The sequence below is a fragment of the Idiotropiscis lumnitzeri genome, chromosome 8 (assembly GCF_059441095.1).
Source record: "Idiotropiscis lumnitzeri isolate Australia: NSW breed Sydney's pygmy pipehorse chromosome 8, RoL_Ilum_1.0, whole genome shotgun sequence".
Taxonomy (NCBI): domain Eukaryota; kingdom Metazoa; phylum Chordata; class Actinopteri; order Syngnathiformes; family Syngnathidae; genus Idiotropiscis; species Idiotropiscis lumnitzeri.
In genome coordinates, this window is record NC_142398.1 from 4,323,575 (window position 1) to 4,345,726 (window position 22,152).

Here is a 22,152-nt window from a genome sequence, read left to right on the forward strand (position 1 = left end):
ATTATTTTTAATGACTTGGCTCCGTGGCCGCTTTTGCAATGCTTTGCTTCTTTACATATTTTGTTCCATGTTTTATTTCTAGATATGCTATTCAATTCATGGAGGTTCTTGTTTCGCTTTAGGGTTGACTGAGCATGAATCATGAATATGTAATAAACTAAACAAACACATTAACCTACCAAAGGAAAACTTGCGATGCTGACTTTTGAATGTTGTCATGACTTTCAGCTTGTTCCACTGGGAGTCAACTCAGAATTATTTTTAGCATGTCCTACGCTCTCAGTGCTTTCATATCACAAGAATAAAACTGTTTTGAGAAGGTTAAAAAAAATGGAGATAATATAGTCACGCTAATAACAGAACGACCTACCTCATCTGTTGCGTTTGAGATTGGCATTTTTGCAACAGCTGCAACGGACAATGGAGAGAAGACTCCTACGGAAGAAATTGTCACTGTGGAGTAAAGGTTTTGGCTGTTCCAATGTGTTTGCAAGGAAAGTTGCGCTCATAAATTTCCATACTATGTAAAAAGGGGTATGCAAACCTACAAGCACAACTGTTTGTCTGACAACTAGTGGTGAAGTGTGATATATGAAGTTGTACTCATAAATTCCCATAATCTCAGAGTATGCAAAATTAAAAGAACAACCGTACGTTTGAACATATTTGCAAATAAGCTTGAATGGACTTGTAGGCTAAATGCTAAAAACCTAGCCCCTTTTCCCATAATACAGAATCGTGCATGTAGCCTGTGGTATTATGGTAAAAATGCAGAACAGAAAGCATGCACTGAAGACAATGATTTTATATTATTAAAAAAAAAAAAAAAAAAAAAAGTTTTAAATAAAATAAAACGTTTACTCAATTCATGAATGCATTGGTATTAAATAGACCAAATGCTTAATGGAGGGGAATAAAAACCACAAAGTTTTTAGGACTTAGCTGACAAAGCTGATTCGGACATACTTGCTCGCCAAAAATGTTTCTCCTCCACATTGGCAGTTCCACGTAATTTACTGGACAAATGGGACTTAGACAAAAAAAATTGCTCGCCAGTTATGTTATTAGCATGACGATATGAAAGGTGTATGCAAAGTCCGTTTTAAAAGGACAAAAAAAAAAAGTCGTAATGTGAATAATGTCATACATAAGCAGGTCAAACTTATTAGAAATCAATTCCAGATAATGACATTTTTTAAATCCTGCCAATAAAAACTGAACACTCATTTCTTGGTAAATTCCAATATTTGTATACATCCCCTTTTGATGGTGTACCTAATTAAGTGACACTTGTATGCTTTCTGAATCCTCAAAGGCTTGACCAGTACAGCGAGTCCCTCAACAGTTTTCTGCCCTGGCGAGCACTGGAGGAAACCGTTTTGGACTCACCTGTGATGGAATCCAAACATGGGCAGCAAAATACCAAGCAGTGAGGATTTGAAAGTCCAAAAGGCTTCCTCATCATTTTGTCCTGATGTCTCACTTCCATGTAAAAACGAGTATGAATCCCCACCACATTGGTCTCACTGAGGTCCCAGGCCGCCCTGAGCCATCTGCCCGTCGCCGTGTTCGCTGCCCCACAGGCGGTAGAACTGCGTGAAGTCCACATAGGGCGGCACGCGACCCGTCTCGTCGGGTTGCGCCGCCTGGCTACCCCGCTGGCGGAACAGGCTGCCGTCCCCCGAGCTGGAGCTGGAGCTCTGCGTCTGCGTGTTGGTGGACTGCAGGGTGGCCGTGGGGCTCTGGCTGCTGGCGAGGGGACGGAGGGAAGAGTGGGAGTGCAGGTCGCGGTTCCAATTTAAGGCGGCAATGCAGTGAAGAACATGGGAGGGATGGTGACGTGGCAGGGCCGACGTGGAGAAGGAGGAATATAGATTGTGAGAAAGACGGAGTGATTGTCATTTTATTTTTTTGCAGTATGCCAAGGTCAACCAAAGCAATATGAAGATTAATTTTCATTGCTTTCCATTATTATTTTTTTTTTCAGATGGCAGCTGTGGCCACAAAGGAGTATCAGGTTCAAACTGGCCATTTTTCTTTTAGATGAAAATGGAATTTAATTTATACTGTCCTAAAACAGCTGCGATAGGCTCTAGCACCCCCGCGACCCTTGTGAGGACAAGCGGCTTAGAAACTGATGGATGGATGGAATTTACTTTAAAACAAAAAAAAAAGAAGAAAAAAAAGTACAATAGAGCCATTGGCAATGCAATTAATGTGTCATTTAGGAGAGTAAAGATTGTTGGGTTTGTTACAAAAAAGCTACTTAAAAAATAAAAAAATAAAAATATGTTCTGAGTCTATTTTGATATCCTCCATTTTTTGAGTCTTTTTTTTTTTATTCGTCAGCTACATAATAAATGATTCAGCCATTTTTTTATATTCTTGGAAAAATTGAGAAGAAATAATTTTTTTGAACACACTTTTTTTATTGGGCCTTTTTACCTTCGCGCATCTGGTTAAGCTTTTGTTACAATATCACCATCAAAATACCGTGGTCTAAAGACAGTTTAAATATGACTTGAGCAATTATGCTGTGTGGGCGACAAAATAAAGTTTAATAACAAAAATGTACTTTTTATGCAACAGATGGTTACGTAATAATATTACAGGAATAAATATTTTTAATAAAATAAAGTTACACAAACACATTCGAAAAAGGAAAATGTCAGTTGTATTTTTTTGTGGGTTTGTTTTGCTTTTCCAAAGACAGAAAAAAAAAGTTTGATATTTCCGGCAAAACTTTCCTAATATTGAAAAATTATATTTGAACTTTTTGGGAGAAAAGTGTATTGGTTATTAATCACAATATTCTTTTTTTTTTTTTAGGTCAATTTAGGAAAAAGAATTAGCATGCAAAAAGGTAAACGCTAATAAAGTATTATTTCAAACAAGAAATCTAATTTGCGGCTGCATTATATTTATAAAATTAAAAAGTTAGACTTTAGATGAATGACATTTTGAGTTGCCTTTTGAGGAGAAAATGTTTTTGATATTAAAAAAAAAAAGTCCACATCTAACAAGGAAAAAATACAGCAATATAAAATTAAAGTTGAAATTTAACATGGGAGGAAAATTTTTTCACTGTAATATCAGAGTAAAGCAAGGAAGGAAGTTACCCGCTACAAGCGGCGCCTTATGTCATACCTATTACAATTATTATACTTGTCAAGAATGTTCTAAACACTCCTGAAAACATTCTCGTTTCAGATGTCTGGAAGTCTTAATCATTAATTTAGCTTTGGTTTGAGGAAAAGTTGGAAAAGGCTCCAGCAGCTGTACTCTCGTCTCTCTCTGGCCGTGAAGAAAAAGAAGAGGAAATGAAAGCTCGCACGTGAAAACAAGCAAAGCGGCGCAGGAACACCGGGAAGCAAAAAGACGGTTGACCCAGAATAAATAGAGAGGGGGAAAAAAAGGATCGTGGCATGGGGGGAGTGGGGTAGATGTTACTTATCTAAATGAGCAGCGGGGGAGGGCGCTCACACAGGAAGCCAGGAAAAATGGCATTGGTCCAGTCAAAATAGAAACAATGGAGGGAATAATAGCAGGAAAAGAACAGCGCTACATTGACTTGCGAGTTGAATTTGTTCTGCAGACATGCTTGTACATAAACTCAACTTTGCTCACAAACAACCTAGCTCACTGATATGAATGGAAATAAACCCATTCCAGCCCACATTTTGGTCATATAGGGCACTGAACCATGAATTAACATGAAAGAAATGAAAGTTGGTTCATTTATCGACTTCAAATAGATTTGTTAACTTCCTAAACATTGCTTTTACTATTTAGGAAAATAATCTAATTGCGATTTATTTTCTTCAATGTTGCGATTGGGAATTAAGGTGCGATTAATTTTTACAAGGCACTCCTCCCATGTATACTTTAACAAACACAAGCAATTAATGGATTTGTATTACAATAAACAATATCAGATCTGTTATACATAAATGTTTTGGATTTATGGGTTAGGTTTATGCTAAAATAATGCAAATGAACTAAGAATTTATATGAAAAAGAATATTGGAGTTGTGTGTTGACTTGCAGTCTTTTAAGCGTTCATTAAGACAACTTCTGCCAATTCTACCGAACAAGTTTGGCGCAAACAAGTGTCAGTAAGTCAAATAAAGCAGATTTCAACAGTAATCCAATCAAATCTTTGTCTTTATCAAATAAACTATTTAAAAAAAAACAATGATAACATTGAAATGAATCAAAGAAAAATTTTGATAGCACTTGTAGACAGTAAATAACTAAGTATAATATCCATTATCTGAGTCGCTTGCCCTCACGAGGGGCACGGGCGTGCTGGAGCTTCTCCCAGCTATCTTCGGGCAGTAGGCAGGGTACACCCTGAACTGGTTGCCAGCCAATCGTAGGGAACACAGAGACAAACAACCATCTGTGCTCACACTCATATCTAGGGGCAATTAAGAATGTCTAATCCACCTGCCATGCATGTTTTTGAAATGTGGGAGGAAACCCACGCAGGCACGGGGAGAACAAGCCAACTCCAAACAGGAAGGCTGGAGCCGGAATCAAACGCTGCACCTATGAACTGTGAGGCCATCGTGCTAACCAGTCGTCCACGTGCACACACTAAGTATAAGAAAATAAATCCTACTGAGCGACCAAAACAAAGAGAGATCGCAGCCTTTTTTAATTAGAAAAATAATTGTTCCGCGTTACTTCTAAATTAAGGTACCATACGAGGGCTGAATGATTTACGAAACTTATCAAAATGCCATTTTTCTTCCCCATAAAATTGCAATTTTGATTCAATTTGAATATTTTTTTTTCACGGTCCTTGATGAGCGTTTTAACAAACAAACCATTCATATTGCATTTTCTCAAATGCCATTATTCGTCCACCCCAACACTCTATAAAATGGGAAGGGAGGAGGAGAGGGAGTGAGTGTGCTTACCCGGGCGTGGGCGTGCCCTCCTCCAGGGTGGAGGCCGTGTTGGTCCCGTTGGTCAGGGTGCTCTGCGAGGGCATGACCAGCGAGAGGGTGACGCTGGTTTTACTGGTGCTCTGGCTATTGGAGTAGGGTACCGACACCGGGTAGATGCGGCCGCCTGGAAGCACCAAATGGGAAAATGGTTAAAAGGGAAGTCGAAAAGAACATAATTATCTTGGCACAAAATTTCCAAGAGGGCGCAGCTCAGCATAAATGTGCAAATACAAAAATCGACTGCTTTTGTTGGGCTGTTATGTTAGACTTTGATTTCTGCTGCACGGGCGTCAGTACGTCTGGCTTATTCATTAGTGCTCTAATGTTGATTTCAGACTTTGAGCTTGAGCAGGACCCATTAAGTCGGACTTTTAAGTAGGGAAGCTTTATCACCATTTGGGATAAGGTCGGTAAGGTAGACTTCCCAACCCTAAGTCACAAGCAAGACCAAAGCCATTATGTCTTGGACAGGTCAAGTCAAGTGCTGAGATAGGCAAAGTCATTTTTCACCAACCAAAAATAGTTTGTCTTTTTAGTTCTTTAGCTCATTCACTACCAGCCGAGTAAAAAAAAATCTTTGACCTCTTTAGCCGTCAATGGTAGTAAATGAGTTAGTAAATCCGTAGTAGAACATGGGTTTGGTTACAACAAAAACACCAGTCTCCGACCAAAAAGTGGCCTTTGCGTGAATGGGATTTTGGAGCTGATCACCAATCAGCTCCAGTTGAAAAAAAAAAAGAATCATAACCAATCACTGAGACATCAGAAGATGATACAATAAAAAAAACTTTCAATACGTGAAAAAAAGGAGTTTCTAAACAAACAAAAAAAAACAACATCCATCCATTATCTGATTGACTTATCCTCACGAGGGTCACGGATTTGCCTGAGACAATCCTAGCTGACAATACTTTTTAAATATTGGGAAAATCATGGGTAAAAATGTGATCTGAGAAACTTATTTTTCTGATCCAATGAATGACATTGTGGATCGATATGCACATTATGACATTGCAACGGATCACGCGCTTTGCTAAAATATATACTAAACTAAAATATATGTTGATCCAAACCAGCCAATCAGGTCTGAAAGAAGAACAGAGGCTTGATGCCAAAAAACACCTCAAACAACAAAATGAAGACCGAGATGGCCTTTTGATTGCATAAGAATCTTGTCAGCAGGTTGGAGTTGAAAGTTAATGGCTTTTTTACATTGCTGCCCCATTCATTCCGTCAACTGACATCTTTTCTTATAACCGTGATAGCGTTCACTCTGGTGCACTCTGTTCAAGTGCAAGGCAAGTTTCCTTAACTTGTCGGACTTTCAACGTGTTAACAATTCTCTCCAATATACTTGACGTGGCAAGCCAAGAGTCACCACCAAATCCTTATCTTCGATTAAAAAGCTGTGCTGATCTCAAATCCAAAGTTATACAACACCTCCATCTACAGGGCGGTTTGACATTACAGTGCCTAACATTTTTTTTTCTTCTCCTAACAGTAGACTGCTTATAAAGTCTTTATCTCAACTTGAGTCTCCAAAACAAGCAAGCAGTGGCGTATATGGCGAAGGGTTGGTCGGGTTTGGAAACCCATGGGCCCTCTTGTGGTCAATACAATACATTGCAATACATTTTCATTTGTTTTTAAATGTAATTTTGCCACTGTTGACCCGCACAGTGGCAGGTAGCACAGAGTGTAACATCAGACTAGGTCACAGCATTGTGTTGGAGGGATATGAGCACCCCTCCAATTTGAACGGATCCATGCGTCAATTGAATGTGTTTGACTCAGTCGCTCAGACGGCGACCGTTATTTTTCTGGGGGGAAAAAAAAGAAAGGTTGCGAGGACATTTGCAATTGAAAAGATGCTTAAAGTATAAACTACCAGAAAGGGAGTTGTGTGGTGGAGATAAAAGGAGAGAAAAAAGACGAATAAAGTGTATTGATGATTCGTCCAAATGCACAAAACTGCGAGATGTCTTGTGTGGAGGTGGGAGCAGCCAGGCCCGAGACGACACAGGTCCGAGCAGCAGCACGGCGACAGCATGTAAACAAGCACGGTCTGCCTCATAAAATCCAAACCGGGACAGTTAAGAGTTTTCTTTCATCAACTGTTAATCAGAAGGCTTCACTCTCTCTTGTGTGCTTGTTTGAAGCCGATACGACAAACGCTCTCGGAAGAGATCATGTTGCAAAACACGCAACTTTTTTGACCTAACTTTTTCTTTTCTTTGAAGGGGGAATTGCATAATGCAAACTTCTTGTTGAATTTAGATGCCAATATATATATATTTTTTATTAGGGGGCGTTAGAGCACAAGTTGAGATTTGTTTTTTTTTAATGGTGTCGCAATTTCACCCATTCCTAATGTGCGTGCAAAATGTAGTTAGCTTTGAAGCTTTTAAGGGGGGCGAATTAGAGCTAAAAAAGGCGGTTGTATAATAAGAACACTCAGGATACGCCACTGCAAGTAAGGCACCTTGCGTGGGTGTTTGGGCCCCGTCCGCCAGCGGGTAGTTGAGAGTGCGGATGAGCAGGGTCATGTCCTCGTGACGGGAGCAGAAGGTGGACCTCTGGCGCCCCGACGTGTAGACGTCGTGGTGCAGCCGTTTGACACGGTCCACCACAGACTGGGCCGCCGCCTCCAGGGTACTCTGCTGCGCCAGCTCGGCCGCCACCATGGCAACGATTTCCTGGGATGGCATAGGAGTGCAGGTCATGTTGGCGTGTCGGGGGCGCCATTTGGAGTTATTATAGTTTCATTTTTGGCCAGTCATCAGACTGGCGTGATGACCACACTAATGAAAAATGTTTTGCAATTTAAAATCATCCATCTGAGTAATCTTAAGAACAATTCCCCCTGTATATGGCAAAATTGACTCCACTTCTAAGCAAGCCGGCAGCTTTACTTTGACTTTTCAGGAATGTGAGGAGATCTACTACACATCAACGAAATTTAAGGATGTCTAAAGGATCCTGGCATTGGGGACTTCATTTTGAAGAAATACCAATGGATGGTAGCAACCTCAGACCAAGTCTCGAAATAAGTGTTTTGAGTTCATTTTAGGAGCAACGTTCCAACTTTGTGAAGTATTTTTACTTTTTTGCAGGTTAAGCCCAGTGAACTGAAGCAAGGCTTTTATTAAACAATAAACATGACAAAATATTGAATGAAAAGTATTTTTTAAACAGAATCAACCGCTTTGAATTCTTAAAGGGACAGTGTGTATAATTTAGTATATCTAAATAGTTATATAGTATAATTAGTGATTACTAGACCTACAATTATATGTAAAAAATGTACATTGAGGTAATACAACATTTTTTGGGCATATTATCAAAAAGTGTTTAAAATGAATGAACGTTGAAAAATCTAAATATTCTACACCAGAGGTAGTCAATTAAAAGTCACAGAGGTCCACGACGAAAATTTCTTCCAATTAAAAGATATGAACCAAAGTCCAACTTCCCGAAATGTCTAGCCTTTGTTCACATTTTTATATAGTTTCAATATTTAGTCATTTTCAACAGAGCGCACTTATATACTAAATATTTAGCAATGTTCCCATTAAACACCTTTGCCAGTCAAACAAATATTAGGCGTTTATTTCACATTCAAGAAAATGAGGCTCCAGGATCTTAAGGGTGCCACTTCCAGAAAAAAACAATAAAATATCTCCTGCACAAATATATTAAGTCCTAAGGATTGAGTTAACATCTTTTACCTTTTTTTTTCTTAAATCAAAGAGTTATCAGCCTAAAAAAACCGGAAAGCCTAATTATCCAAGTAAACCAGGTCAACATGTTCAGTACACAATCAATAAAAATGGCTGTCCTCATGAAAAACTAATTCAAAATGAGCTTTAACACCACTTTTTCTTTTGAATATTTTTTTAACTTCTCTTAATGAGAAAAATGAGTTTGTGACTGCCCTGCCAGTGACTTAAATCTGGGTTGGAACGGAGTCAGGGCCATTGGGATTTGGTAGATTATTTCACACATCTGAGCTTTGTGATTTCCTTTAAATAATGTTTGTGCAACCACATTTAAGCACTCCTTCACAACTTCCCCATCACTTGAACGTTTTTTTATGTTTCCCCAAAATCCATGATACTTTTAGTGAACATTCGTTTGCATGCTGTAAACGAAAATGTAAACATCTGTTATACTGCACTCAAAGTTCGATGTTTTTGCGTGCGCTCACCTCAAACGTCAGCGGATAACTGTGCACAAAAGGGCGGTGCTTTGTTTCATAGTGGCACTTTGCAATGTTGCGACGGTCTCGGAGTATATGATGCACACTGGTTTTGAATCGGCGGCAGCCAGAACGAAACTAAATTTCTCCGTCCATTAATTTAAAACAAGACGCATCGACCTTGCTAACTTTTTAGCAAGGCATACCGTCAGCAGCACTCTCTTTCGGTCTGCTGCGCAATTTGCAGTGGATCGTAAACAAAAGATTTGATTGGCTCAAATCAGTGACGCCTTTTCCGTATTTACAAGAATTGCAGCGCCAACGTTTGCGAATGCGCCCTGAAAAAAAATCATCATAGATTGGCCATGGGTCCGGTCCGAATCGTCCGCCATTGGGTGATGCCTGTTCTACACACTGTCCCTTTAAATTCACATTGTGCATAGCAGTAAACTAAGCTCTGCTGTAATTTTATAATACAAAATGTATTCAAATACATTAAAATTATTTCATTTACTTGCTCTACGTAGAGCTAGACAAAAGTTCAAATAAAATGTACTATTTTCTGTCAAACATGTAATAATTTAAGATTTTAACTTTCTTCCGTGAAACAAATTTAAATGAAACAATTTAATCCCAAATTCATTTTATACATTTAATTCAAATAGGGCGGAAAAAAATCTGCACTCAAATAACTTTGTTATAGTAAAGACTGGCAGTGCCTCAGCTTTGAGCAGCTGATCTGTTGTTCCTGTCAGAAATTAGCTGCATTGTTCTGGAGAAGATTCTCCACTTCAGCTCAATTAGTCACTAATTGACAATTAGTCTCTGACAATCATTTGCAGGCTCTTTCAAATGAACATGAGAACAGCTCCCAGTACACATCGCTACTTTTGACGGTGCATATTTGATTCTCAGTTCTGCGATTGAATGTGTATTAATGAGGTGCAAAATACAAATTTTGACCCTCAAACTGCAAAGCAAAACCGCATAATTCAAGCCTTGTTGTTGTTTTTGTTTTTTGGCAATGACGCTTGGCCTTTCTCTGCTCATACACATTTACAAAAGCATTGCAGGACACCTTAAAAAGACTAATATTTCTGCTTTAATCCAAAACAGCACCTTCTGACTTTCCAGACATGGCTTCTTTAGACTTTTTTGTGGGTCTCACTTGTTGACGACATTTCTACCAAATCTGAGGTTTGTCAGGAATTTCGAGACAAGGCCCAGAGGCCCTGCAGCCTTGTCAGGAAAAAGTAACCGCAATGAATTTCTTCTCCCCGGATCTTGTCATGTTTATAGGTGATGCATCCAAATGAATTTCCAAAACACAAAACTTGTCTTTGAGTATTTCATTAAATAAATAGGAAGTACAAACACTATGGTTGAGTAAAAACATCAGTGCTGGGTTGTACCTCCGTCTCCCGTGGGATCAGGAAATCAGGCCGCCTGCTCCTCGTGAGATGTCATAAATCAGTGCCGGTCACTTCTTCCTAGGAAGTGCTGCCATTCATAAAACTGACGTGTCCCTATGTGACCGCATTCTTTTTAGTGTCATCAGTGTTATCAAAACAACTGCTTCACTGCAGCAGAAAAATACGGTATTACAGCTACAGGTTGCAAAAATGGATTCGGGTTCCAATCCAGGAGAAGACTGTCTTTGAAGGCAACGGCCAAAGTGAGCCATACATTGCCGCTCTGAACCAAAATGACAGACCGATTTGTTTTTTCTGGCCATGACCTCTTGAGACTTTTTTTTTGTGTTTCTTTTGATGACAGACATACTCTGTGTACCAAACATCATGTTGCAAAGCACAACTGGCTTTGACGTTTTAAAACAAAGCTCAAACCTGCAATTCATTTGTTTTTCCATATAATAAGGAGGCAACATAGTCATTTGGAGAGGTCTAATAATGACTCATGTATGTGTGTGATACTCTCAGCTACCTTGTTGACGTGTTCGGGCCCGTGCGCACACTCCAGGGCGTCGATGAGTCCTTCTGACATGAGCAGCAGAAAGCCCGTAACGCTATCCAACGACTGGCTACCGTGTATCTCTGGCTCAGCTATGATGGGCCTCGTCTTGGCCGAGCTGAAGACCAGTACACAAACAGAGAAAATGATTTTCAAAATAATGATAATTAGTGATCTTCACAGTTCTTTTTAAATGGAAAAAACTAATCATCCATCAATAATAACAACAACTACTTTGACACCGAGGCATCTTTGGAGACAAGAGTAAGATTATGTGTGACATTTAGCGGCTTGCTTTGAATGGCTGGTGGGGGGCGGGGTTGGTTGAAGTAGCAAAAAAAAAACAAAAAAAGTATCAGAAGTGTGCATTTTTTTAAGATAAATATGCCTTCAAAAATTAAAATAGTTTTCAATATTCAAAGACTTGTTTTGAGTTGTAATGTTTCTCTTTTGGTCAAATTTATGTTCTGAGATGCCTTTTTTCTGTAAAGTTGTCATTTAAAGTCCATTTTAGGGCCTGCGATGACAATTGGTGCAAACGCTCCATATGACATTAATTCATATGAGAGACCGGTCAGTGCCTCAATAGGTGCTGCTGTTTTGGTTAGAAATTGCATTCAAACAGGCTCAGCAATGAACTCTGAATGATTTTAAGCATGCCTAAAAAAAGCTTGTCAAAGCGATTGCAGGTCCTTTCAGCTACCTGAGCAGGTTGATATCATTGTAGTTGATTTTGACCCGGTAATCTCCAAGCCTCCTGGTACTGCTCTGACCGGCGATCTGGCCTGCTTGCCTCAAGCGGGCCGAATCCAACCCTGGAATCAGGACAGGCAGCAGAAGAGTAAAGTCAGATGGATGGATGGAAAATAAGACAATGACCACAGATGAGTTTGGAGTGCAGGGAAAAAGACAGGTGGTGGTCGAGGGGCTTGGGTATGGAAAGGTGACTTCAGGTGGCTTAATGATTGCTGATTCAATTAAATCATTTTGATGAATCACTTGAAATTAAGTGGCCGAGACGGTTTACAGCAAAACGTTTCTAATGCTCTTTTTCTTCTTTTCTTTGATTTGATGATTTTTATTGAACATACACACAGAACAGAAATGAATATAGTCATAAGAAAAGTATTTAAAAGGAAAGAAGAGAAAAAAAGGAATGTCATAAGCACAGTCTACATGTTCAATAGGGAGTAGGAAGAAGTAGAGAACTTATCTAGTGCTACCCCCTGTTTTCAGTACATTTTTACTTAATTTAAATTAATACAATAGATCGTCCATATAAAATCAAATGATATATAAAAATATTTACATGACACTCAGTGTTATACGTAATACAAATTTCACATTTTAGGCAATTTACTTATATTTGATTTATATAGTTTTTTGTACTTTACTTTTGAACATGTTTTTGAACACAACAAGTGATTTACATCTTTTCAGGTCCGTTTCAAAATCATTACACAGAATTACACCTTTTACAGAAACACACCTATGCTTAATGTCTGTTCTTGGTTTGGGTTTTTTTATACAAACTTGCGCCCCTTAAGTTGTAACCACTTTCTCTCATTTTGAGTATTGCGGCAGATCATGTTATTTCTGTACTTTATACATTATTTGCGCAATTTTAAATTCAACAAGATCATAAAATTTCCACGTTTAACTTGATAAATAATGGATTTCTAGGTTCATTAAATTTTGATCGATTAATAATTCTGATTGCTTTTTTTTTGCAGCTTGAAAAGAGGTAGAGTGTTGGTTTTATAGGCATTTCCCCATATTTCCACACAATAAGTCAGGTATGGTAATAATAGTGAACAATATAATGTGTATAGAGACTTTTTATTTAGTACATCCTTGTTTTTATGTAAGATCCCAATAATTTTTGACATTTTATTTTTTACATTATACATATGTGACTTCCAGGATTATTTGGCATCAATTACTACTCCAAGGAATTTGTTCTCATACACTCTATTTCAGTTGCGTTTACATTGATTTTGACTTGGTGTTTGATTGGTCTAGTGCCAAAAACAATTAACTTTGTTTTGTCTAAATTGAGTGATAATTTGTCAAACAATTTTTTAATATGATCAATTCATTTTCCACAATAGTCAAAGCTGTTTTAGATTTTTTCCAGAACAATAGAAAGTTGTGTCGTCTGCAAATAAGACACTTTTTTAGTGTTTTTGAGACACAACAAATATCATTTATATACAATAGAAATAATTTGGGGCCTAGCACAGACCCCTGAGGAACCCCATGGGTAATCTGTAATTAATTGGATTTTGTATTTTTGAACTGCACATACTGATGTCTATTTTCTAAATAACTTTTCATCCATTCATATGCTACACCTCTTATGCCATATCTCATTATTTTATTTAGTAATACACTATGATCTATAGGTGGATGAAAATCCCCACAGTAAACTCTTTGCTGTCTATGCTAGTGGCTATTTCTTCTACAAGTTCCATTATGGCCATTGGAGTGGTACGTTTTTCTCTGAAGGCATATTGATGTTCATTTAAGAGCAGATGTTTTTGGATAAAGTTATCAAGTCTATTTGAAAACAGTTTTTCTAAATTTTTTGAAAACTGTGGTAATAATGAAATTGGTCTATAATTGGTGAATAGGCGTCTCCATTTTTATAAATTGGGATGACTTTTGCCATTTTCATTTTGGATGGAAAGATACCAGATTTGAATGACAGATTACATATATAAGTAAAGGGTTGCACTACATGTTCAATAATAGTTTTTACTAATGGCATGTCAATATTATAACCATCGGCAGACTTTTTATTTTTTAATGATTTTACAATATTTAATACCTCACTATCATTAACAGCACTAAGAAACATAGTGGAGGAGTTGTTTTTAATGTAGTAATCTATTCCAAAGGTATTCTTTGGTTTAGGAATTTCCTTTGCTAGGTTGCTGCCAATATTGACAAAATATTGATTAAATTCGTTTGCTATTTCTACAGTTTTTTCAAGAACTATATTTGTATCTTTTATAAAGTATTCTGGAAAGTCTATTTTTTGGAGCAATGTTTAATTGCGTGATTTAATATTTTCCATATTTCTTGTGTGTTGTTTTTATTTTGCTCTAACAAGGTATGATAATGATCTCTCTTACTTGTTCTTATAATATTTGCTAATTTGTTTTTACAAGTTTTGTACTTACTTTCGGCATCTTTTGTTCTCAGTTTGATGAATGTTATATCTAAAATGTTTTTTCTTTTTACATGCGCTCGCTATACTCTTTGTCATCCAAGGCTTATCTAAGCCTTTATACTTCTTAGTTATTTTAATTAATGGAAAATATTTATTGTATAAGGAGATTATTATAGACTGAAATGCGTCATATGCAAGATTTGGACCTTTGTTTGAATAAACTTCAGACCAGTTTTAATTTTCGATTCCAACTTAAAGGCAGCAATGGAACGCTGTGTTTTTGGTCTTATTTCTGATATTTGAGTTGTTACTAGGGCTGCACGATATTGGAAGAAAATGACATTGCGATTTCTGGGGAGGCTGCGATGCAAATTGCGATATTAAAACTAGAAAGAATTTCGCCTGATGACTCAAATAGCTCTGTTTGGGAAGACTTTGCTTTGTCTATTATACAGCTCTGGGATGGCCACTTGATAGAAATACGTGCGCCACGGCATTTCATACCTTTTGACGAGCGTGCGGATAATTTTTTAAAAGGCATTGAGTTTCACTTTTGCCCCGTGAAAAGTTATTGCATTTGAGATTTGTCGATGCTGTTTGGACTTCTTATCATAAGGTGTTATAAAAAAGGCGTCTGTCATTGTTTTTTGAGTAGATGGTTTAACATCGGATCCCACTAATGAGTCTGAACTGGTTATAAAGGGGCTCGTAATAGCATTCAAATGGTCAGACAGGTTTGTTGTATTACCTCGTGTTGCAGCAACAACGGCGAGGCACTGTCGGCAGAGGGTTTTTTGTGTGTTGTATATTCCTTTTTATGGCCGAAATAACTCCATATTTCGCCGCTTCTGCTGCCGTTGTCGGTACTAGATAGGGACGGGTTTCTAGATATGGACGGGGTCCTTCGGAGGCTGCGCGCTTACTAATGACGTCACACTAAACACGTATTTTACGTATTTGTGTTTGTTTTTACCCCTACCTGGTGAGCAAGACGGTCTGTGTAGTCTCGACAATGTAGAGCATAGTGTAGTGTGTTGCTTTTATGAAACAAACCAAGTTTCCGCATTCTTAAAAAAAAAGAAAAAAAAAAGAGACGCATGTCCTACGATGTGACTATTACGTATGTGCACATCGCAATCGCGATGTTAAAACCGCATAACGTGCAGGCCTAGTTGTTACCATTGTTTTTTATCGAAATAATTTTGAAGAACAGCAAAGACAGGAAGATGGTCACTTATGTCATTGATTAGAAGTCCATTTTGTATTTTAAAGTCAATTTTATTTCCATTATATATATATAATATATATATATTAGTGTGGCTGTATCAACTGTTATTCTACTGGGTTTTGCAATTACAGGGAAAAGACTGTTGCTATACATTGTATTTATAAAATCTGTTGTTTTTTGGTGTCCGTTTGGGTTTAGCATAATAATGTTAAAATCACCACACATTATTTGTGTTTTGTCATTTGAGTGACTAAGCATGTTCATTAATTCTTTGTTGAATATGTCAATGCATGATCCTGATGGCCTATAAATGCAGCTTATGATGACATTTGATAAGATTTTTTGTGTATATTTCAAGAGTTAAACATTCCATTATGTTCTCTATTGTTTTTGTCATGCAAACTATGATATTGCATCTAAGAGAATTGTCCACATATATTGCAAAAGCCCCTCCCTTTCTATTCACCCTTTTTTAGTTGACTATTAAAAATAATATACATACTTGCTGGTATAATTGTAGGACTGCATAATCCAGCATGTCTTGAACATGAACACTACAATTAGAAGTAGGAAAATAGAAACAGTTGCATGCAAACAACGCTGAAACTAAAAGTTAATCTCACCCAGTGCAGCGAGTCTCTGCAGCTCGTCGTCATTATCAGTGCTGTGAGGTCGGCCCAGTTGGAAGAACTGGTTTTGGCCGTCGCTGGTGGTTTTGCATAGCAGAGCCCGGTTGGTCCCTTAGAAACATGAACAATTGAAACTTCACCGCAAAATGACAGACAAAAAAAAAAAACATTTTCTGAAGTAGAAACACGCTTACATAACAGGTCCCAGCATACGCTTTGATTACTTCTTTAAATCAACTGGCAACTTTCAACGGCACACGGAGTCAGATACACGTCACAACAACGACGACAGTCTGCTACTGTAGGAATTCTTCAGATAGCAAATGAATCCGGTCCTTACAGTATACTCAAGTAAATACTACCAAACTGCACTGGAAGAGTTGCGCGATGTCAACAACATTTTATATCCCAATATACGCAATGTGATTATATATTCCGATTACGATAAAGACAATACAATCCTATGTGAAGGTATAACTAAAGTGTATTACATATTCAAATGAAGTACAGTGTAAACCAGGGATATAACGTCAGTATCAGCATATTACGCAACAGTTAACATCAGACATCGAATCAATGGGATCAAATGGGACAAAACCATATAAGGGTATCTTTCACTGCATGAACATAAAATTTTAGAATTTTATAATACTACTATTATCAAATTCTTCTAAAAGAAAAATTTCAAATGTTATTTTTGAGTCTGTGGCTTTTTAAACACATTTGAACAATAGATTTAATGCTTTAGGTCTTTTTTTAGGGCATATTAAATTTTTTTATTTAAAATATTAATGCCCATTTAGTGCTTGTTAAACAAAGATATTAAGGCATAAACTGATGTTAGAAGTTAAAGTAAGTAAGTCTTGACGCAAATGTTGAGACACTCTGAACAATTTATTCAACCAACTCTACACAACCATCAGAAAATATGGCATCATCTGAACATCTGTACCAAACATTAAAATCAAGTCAAATAACTTGAAACGTTAACACAAAAGTAATAAACATAGCTTATCAATTGATGATATATATATATATATATATATATATATATATATATATTAGTGCTGTCAAGTGATTCTTTTTTTAAACTAATTAATCACAAAAAATTCCATGATTAATCGCGATTAATCACATTTTTCAGCAAATATTTTTTGCAAAGGTTGTGACAGATATTTACTTGAATAATTTCATGGAATTGAAAAGAAAATCACCAAATATGAAGTATATTTATTTCAAAGACTGTTCTTATAGCTTTATTTGATTCTTGAATACTAATGGAGAAATCTTTACAGGCATTTTTCTTCGAAACATTTATCAAAACTGCCCACAAGCGCCACACTCCAGCAGTGTTGGTTTGCAAGGCCCAGTGGTAATTTGAACATAGTGTTTTGTCCTGAGATGTTCTTCAGATGTACAGCTAATATGGCACAGTATTCGCAAAGTATTCAAATTTTGGATTAATCACTTGAGTTGATGCTTTAATTTTGACAGCCCTAATATATATATATATATATATATATATACACATACATACACACACGCGCACACACACCCACACACACACACCGACACACAGGTGGACACCCCAAAAAAAGGCTGAGCAAGTTCAATTCCAAATAAATTGACTTGATTACAAACATGGTGATTACAAACATGGTGCAAGCATGACCCCTGCTGGCGATAAAGTCAAACACAGCTAACAGCCAAACAGCTAAAAGCCAAAATCCAAAGTAAGTGTGGGTGTGCTCTTTTCCTACCAACATTGGCGATGTAGAGTTTGTTGTTAAGGATGAGTGCCACGATAGCCATGGCTCCTCCCGACACCTCCTGCTCCAACTCTTTCAGACGTTCCTGCACCTTCTGTCAGGTGCGATTCAAAAGAAAAAAAAATAAGAGTTCAGAAGGTAAGCATACAAATAGAGTATGAATGTGAACAGTTTTTAAAGGTGGGCCTTCTCAGTTGAGTGCCGCGGAAGTGGACATAAGAGAACATACTATGGTCTGATTAGTTTCTGGCTGTAGCAATAGCCAATTATTATATTAATTAATTTGTTTTGTTGTTTGTTGTTGTATGTCTTGTTGTTGTATGTATTGATTTAAAACGCACTAGAGGCTGTTTGCATCCTCCCTCGATCGGAACCACCTGTGGAGGCCTTTTAAGTTGGTCGAACTTGCGACAGAAGGCGATACTCAATTAGCTAAAAATGTTTACTTGACCTGAGACATCTAGCTGAGTAACTATACTGTAACACCAAAGATATCCGTGATGCACTGAATCTGCAATATGTGAGCTGTAATACGGCAAAGTACGTCTTGTAGTTCCTTGATGGCACCAAAAAAATTTGTTTTCATTACTTTTATTTTTTTTTTATGTGTATGGAATATATGTATGGTACAAGATTAAAAAACGGGGGTCACTAAGTACTGTGTAATAAAGTAAGCTACAACAAACGACTGTTTGACCTTCAGCAATACCAAAATAAATACATTTAAAATGAACTCCAAACGCTGATGAAGGATGTAGTTTCAGTTGTTTTTTTTAAGCATTTTTTGATTGTATTTCATCTTGTTAATGATTTTTTTTTTCTTTAAATTTTTCTTTAGTGATTTTGCTTTCTTTCGTAAACTATAATAACCTCAGTACACACCTCGCTGTGTGGTAGCATGTAGCCGGACAGGTTAGCTTTCTCTGCAAGAGCATCGTCGATAGTGTGCAAGTAGCTTTTTTCCACCGCTTCAAATGCCTGCACAAACACAAACAACACAAATTGTATTTGGGATGTTCCATCAACAATCAGCATCAAATGCTTATTCATGGCAGCGAGGTAAACTGCGTATGTCCACAATTCAATGTTTTTTAACATGATTTTATTGCCTCAGTAGCAGTTTAAAGGCACCACATTAATACATTCTGAATCGACATTGGAAGGAAAAAAATCTAGAAAGACTTTAAATAATTCATTTTTTGGTTGAGAACTCAATTACAACATGAAGCTTCCTCACTGAAATTGTTGTGCCCCCATAGGTGCTGCTGTTTTGTTTAGCATCCGAGTTATATTTCTTGCCCTTGTATATGCGGTATCACACCAACCTGGGTGAGGATCCTGCGGATATCGGTGTCCGTGTGGTCGGCGCTGAGCTGTTCTAGCAGGAGTTCGGCCGTAAGACACTGCGAAGCGAAGCTGGCCACACGGCTGCCGTCGTAGCCGTTGAAGACGCCATACAGGGAGCAGCCATCCTCACTCCTGGAAAGAAGATCACAGCAGGGATTTCAACATGTTTAGGTTGACAATGTTGTTAGAAAGAGGCTCCAGTTTACTTTCTGTGCTTTTCCCCACGTGGATCCACGATGAAATTCAGATTCTCTTACCTGAAGCGAAGGTGTGTGTCCTCATTGGGGTGGCTCTGCGTGCCTTTGCCATCGGGGCCATACACGCAGTTGGGTGCGGTGCCAACGCCGCAAAGTTGGCACAGAGGAAGGTCGTCTGTCCAACTCTGATGCTACAAAAAAAGAGAGCATCACATTGAGAAATGGTCCTATGAAGAATGGCCCCGCTTGTGCAGCCTAAAAAAGGCACCAAAACTTTTAGATATCTCTACTACTTCTCAGTTATTTCTGTGTATTGAGTCACACGTAGTGCAGCTTTACATTTACCTTTAAAAAGTAGTTTAGAACGTTTTTATCATCATCAATCGTCTGGTATGTTAGCAACATAGCTAGCTAGCTATGGCAAGCGAACATCACGGAACTAAACAAAAACACTCGAAAACATGCAAAAGACTAAATAACACGAATCAAGCCGGGTATGAAAAGTATATTACAATACACCCATGGCATTAATCTTTGAGTTTTATACGCCAAAGACGTGGAGGAAAGAAGGAGTTAACACTCACACTCTGCATCAAATTCCTCCGTTGGGCCGCCATGTTGGAGGTGGCCTGGTTGCATTTAGGAACCGCTCCCCCTGCCTGAGTGCCAAGGCACAACTGAGTTTATTCAAGGATATTACACATTGAGTCGACAATAAAATGATTGTTTTTTTTGTAGAATCTGTTTTCAACAATTGAGGAGTGTTTTAAATTCAGTCCTGTTATATTTCACTCCGGTGCATAAATAATCGGCGAAATTGTCTGAAGTATGATAGTCGTTTATTTAATTTCCGATAGATCCTGAAGGGTTCACACGTAATGTCAAGTTTTATATTTTATACGTAAAAACAATAAGTTTTCGTCTCGTATAGACGCAGTTACTCGTATTTATTTGTTATTTTACTGTCGTATCACGAAATCTGCTAGTTGAAATGAGTGAATAGTTGAGAAAAAAATTAATAAAAGGCACTTCCGCAAAAAATTACAAAATGCGAACAGAAATTTCCTGAAGCATGCTATGCTATAAAAGATAGCAGATGCCAAAAATCATTTTAAAAATAATAATACTCCAGGAAATGACGGCCTCATGTCTGTTTATAAGCGTTTTTTTTAACTTAAAGAAAAAAGCTATGACATAACTTTCATTGAGGCACGGTGGCCGACTGGTTAGCACGATGGCCTCACAGTCCCTTGCAGCGGTGGGACTGCAAAACTTTCCTAACAAAGTCCTAACAGATCCTAACACTTACTAACACTTCCTACAGTCCATTATGCCCCATCCTTGGCCGGAAGATAGCTGGAATAGGCTCCAGCACCCCCCGCGACCCTAGTGAGGAGAAGCAGTACAGATGATGGATGATGATGGATAACTTTCTTTGAAAACATATGACAAAATTTAGCTGTTTGGGCACTACTTTAACCAAAGACAGACGAGACGTGTTCTCAATTATTGCTGTCAAGAGATTAAATATTTTAACTAAGTAATCGCAAAACAATTCCGTAATTAATTGCAATCAATCACATTTTTCAACTACAATTTTTTTTGGGGGGTGAGGCTAGAAACCGATGTTTCTTTGAAAAATATATTGGAATTATTGCAAATTCATCAAATATTAAGTATTCTTTTTATTCAAACTGTTTTTAGTTGTATTGTCATCGTCATCAATAACGCTTATCCTGTATAGAGTCACGGGGTTGTTAGAGCCATCTGACTATGGGCGAAAGGTGCACTACACTCTGAACCGGTTGCCAGCCAGCCGCAGGGCACAAATCGACACCATCACTGAGCGGGAACCGATTGTATTGTATTATATTGTAAGAACTTTCTTTGATTTTTGAATACAATCTAATCTTAGTTATCTTAACCAGAAAAAATAGAAACATTTATCGAAAACTTATTCAGTACAATTAGTTCTGCCCACAAGCACAGCACTCCAGCTGTGTTGGTTTGCAAGGCCCAGTGTAACTTGAGCATGGTGTTTTGTTTGAGATGATGTGCTAAAGATGTACAGCTAATAGGGCCCAGTATTTGAATTTGGCTTTTCAGAGTATGCATATTATTTCTGAAGTAAATAAAACTGAGTTAACTGAGTTAAAATATTTAACTGTGTTAATTAAAAAAAAAAAAAAGAATCCACAGCTAACTCTTTAATTTTGACAGCCATGATATATATCTAAAATTATTCTTACATTCATGTCAAATTAAATCCCAGTGTATTTTTAGGTAAGAGAGCTCTTAGAGTTGACAAATGTCGTTGCGATAGCCAATCAGATCATGAGCTGGTGACAGTAAGGGCTACTTGCAGGCTTCACATTTAAGGTGACGAACGCGTGATACTCACTAGTGAGAGGGCAGCACTATGTGGAACCAACCAATCCACACCAGACAGTCTTACTCTGCAACCGTTAGACAATCCTAAGATCTATTCTTGCTTTTTTTAACCCTCAATAGCCAGAGGAAGGAAAGGTGTGGATTTGATGGCCGAGTGGTCTAAGTGGTCTAAGGTGCCGCGTTCCGGACCCAGTCTCCCCAGGAGGCCTGGGTTCGAATCTCGTGGCTGCCAGGACGGCCGAGTGGTCTAAGGCGCCGCGTTCAGGACCCAGTCTCCCCAGGAGGCCTGGGT

General features: G+C 37.9%; 1 protein-coding gene across 4 annotated transcripts; it reads right to left on the reverse strand.

The window, feature by feature from the left end:
* Window positions 1–831: 831 nt before the first annotated feature.
* On the reverse strand, window positions 832–20,122 carry tab1 (TGF-beta activated kinase 1/MAP3K7 binding protein 1). 4 transcript variants are annotated; one of them, XM_088303330.1, is made up of 11 exons: window positions 20,054–20,122; window positions 19,530–19,660; window positions 19,251–19,404; window positions 18,808–18,903; window positions 17,917–18,019; window positions 16,151–16,267; window positions 11,828–11,939; window positions 11,098–11,242; window positions 7,438–7,651; window positions 4,926–5,079; window positions 832–1,746 (listed from the first exon to the last, which is right to left on the reverse strand). In XM_088303330.1, the coding sequence occupies exons 1-11, from the start codon at window positions 20,084–20,086 to the stop codon at window positions 1,524–1,526; spliced, it is 1,482 nt and encodes a 493-aa protein (XP_088159456.1). In that variant the 5' UTR covers window positions 20,087–20,122; the 3' UTR covers window positions 832–1,523. The 4 variants fall into 4 exon arrangements, with proteins under 4 accessions (XP_088159456.1, XP_088159455.1, XP_088159454.1 ...); XM_088303329.1 differs by having other exon boundaries at window positions 832–1,749; XM_088303328.1 differs by lacking the exon at window positions 20,054–20,122 and adding an exon at window positions 19,815–19,965.
* Window positions 20,123–22,152: the final 2,030 nt, after the last annotated feature.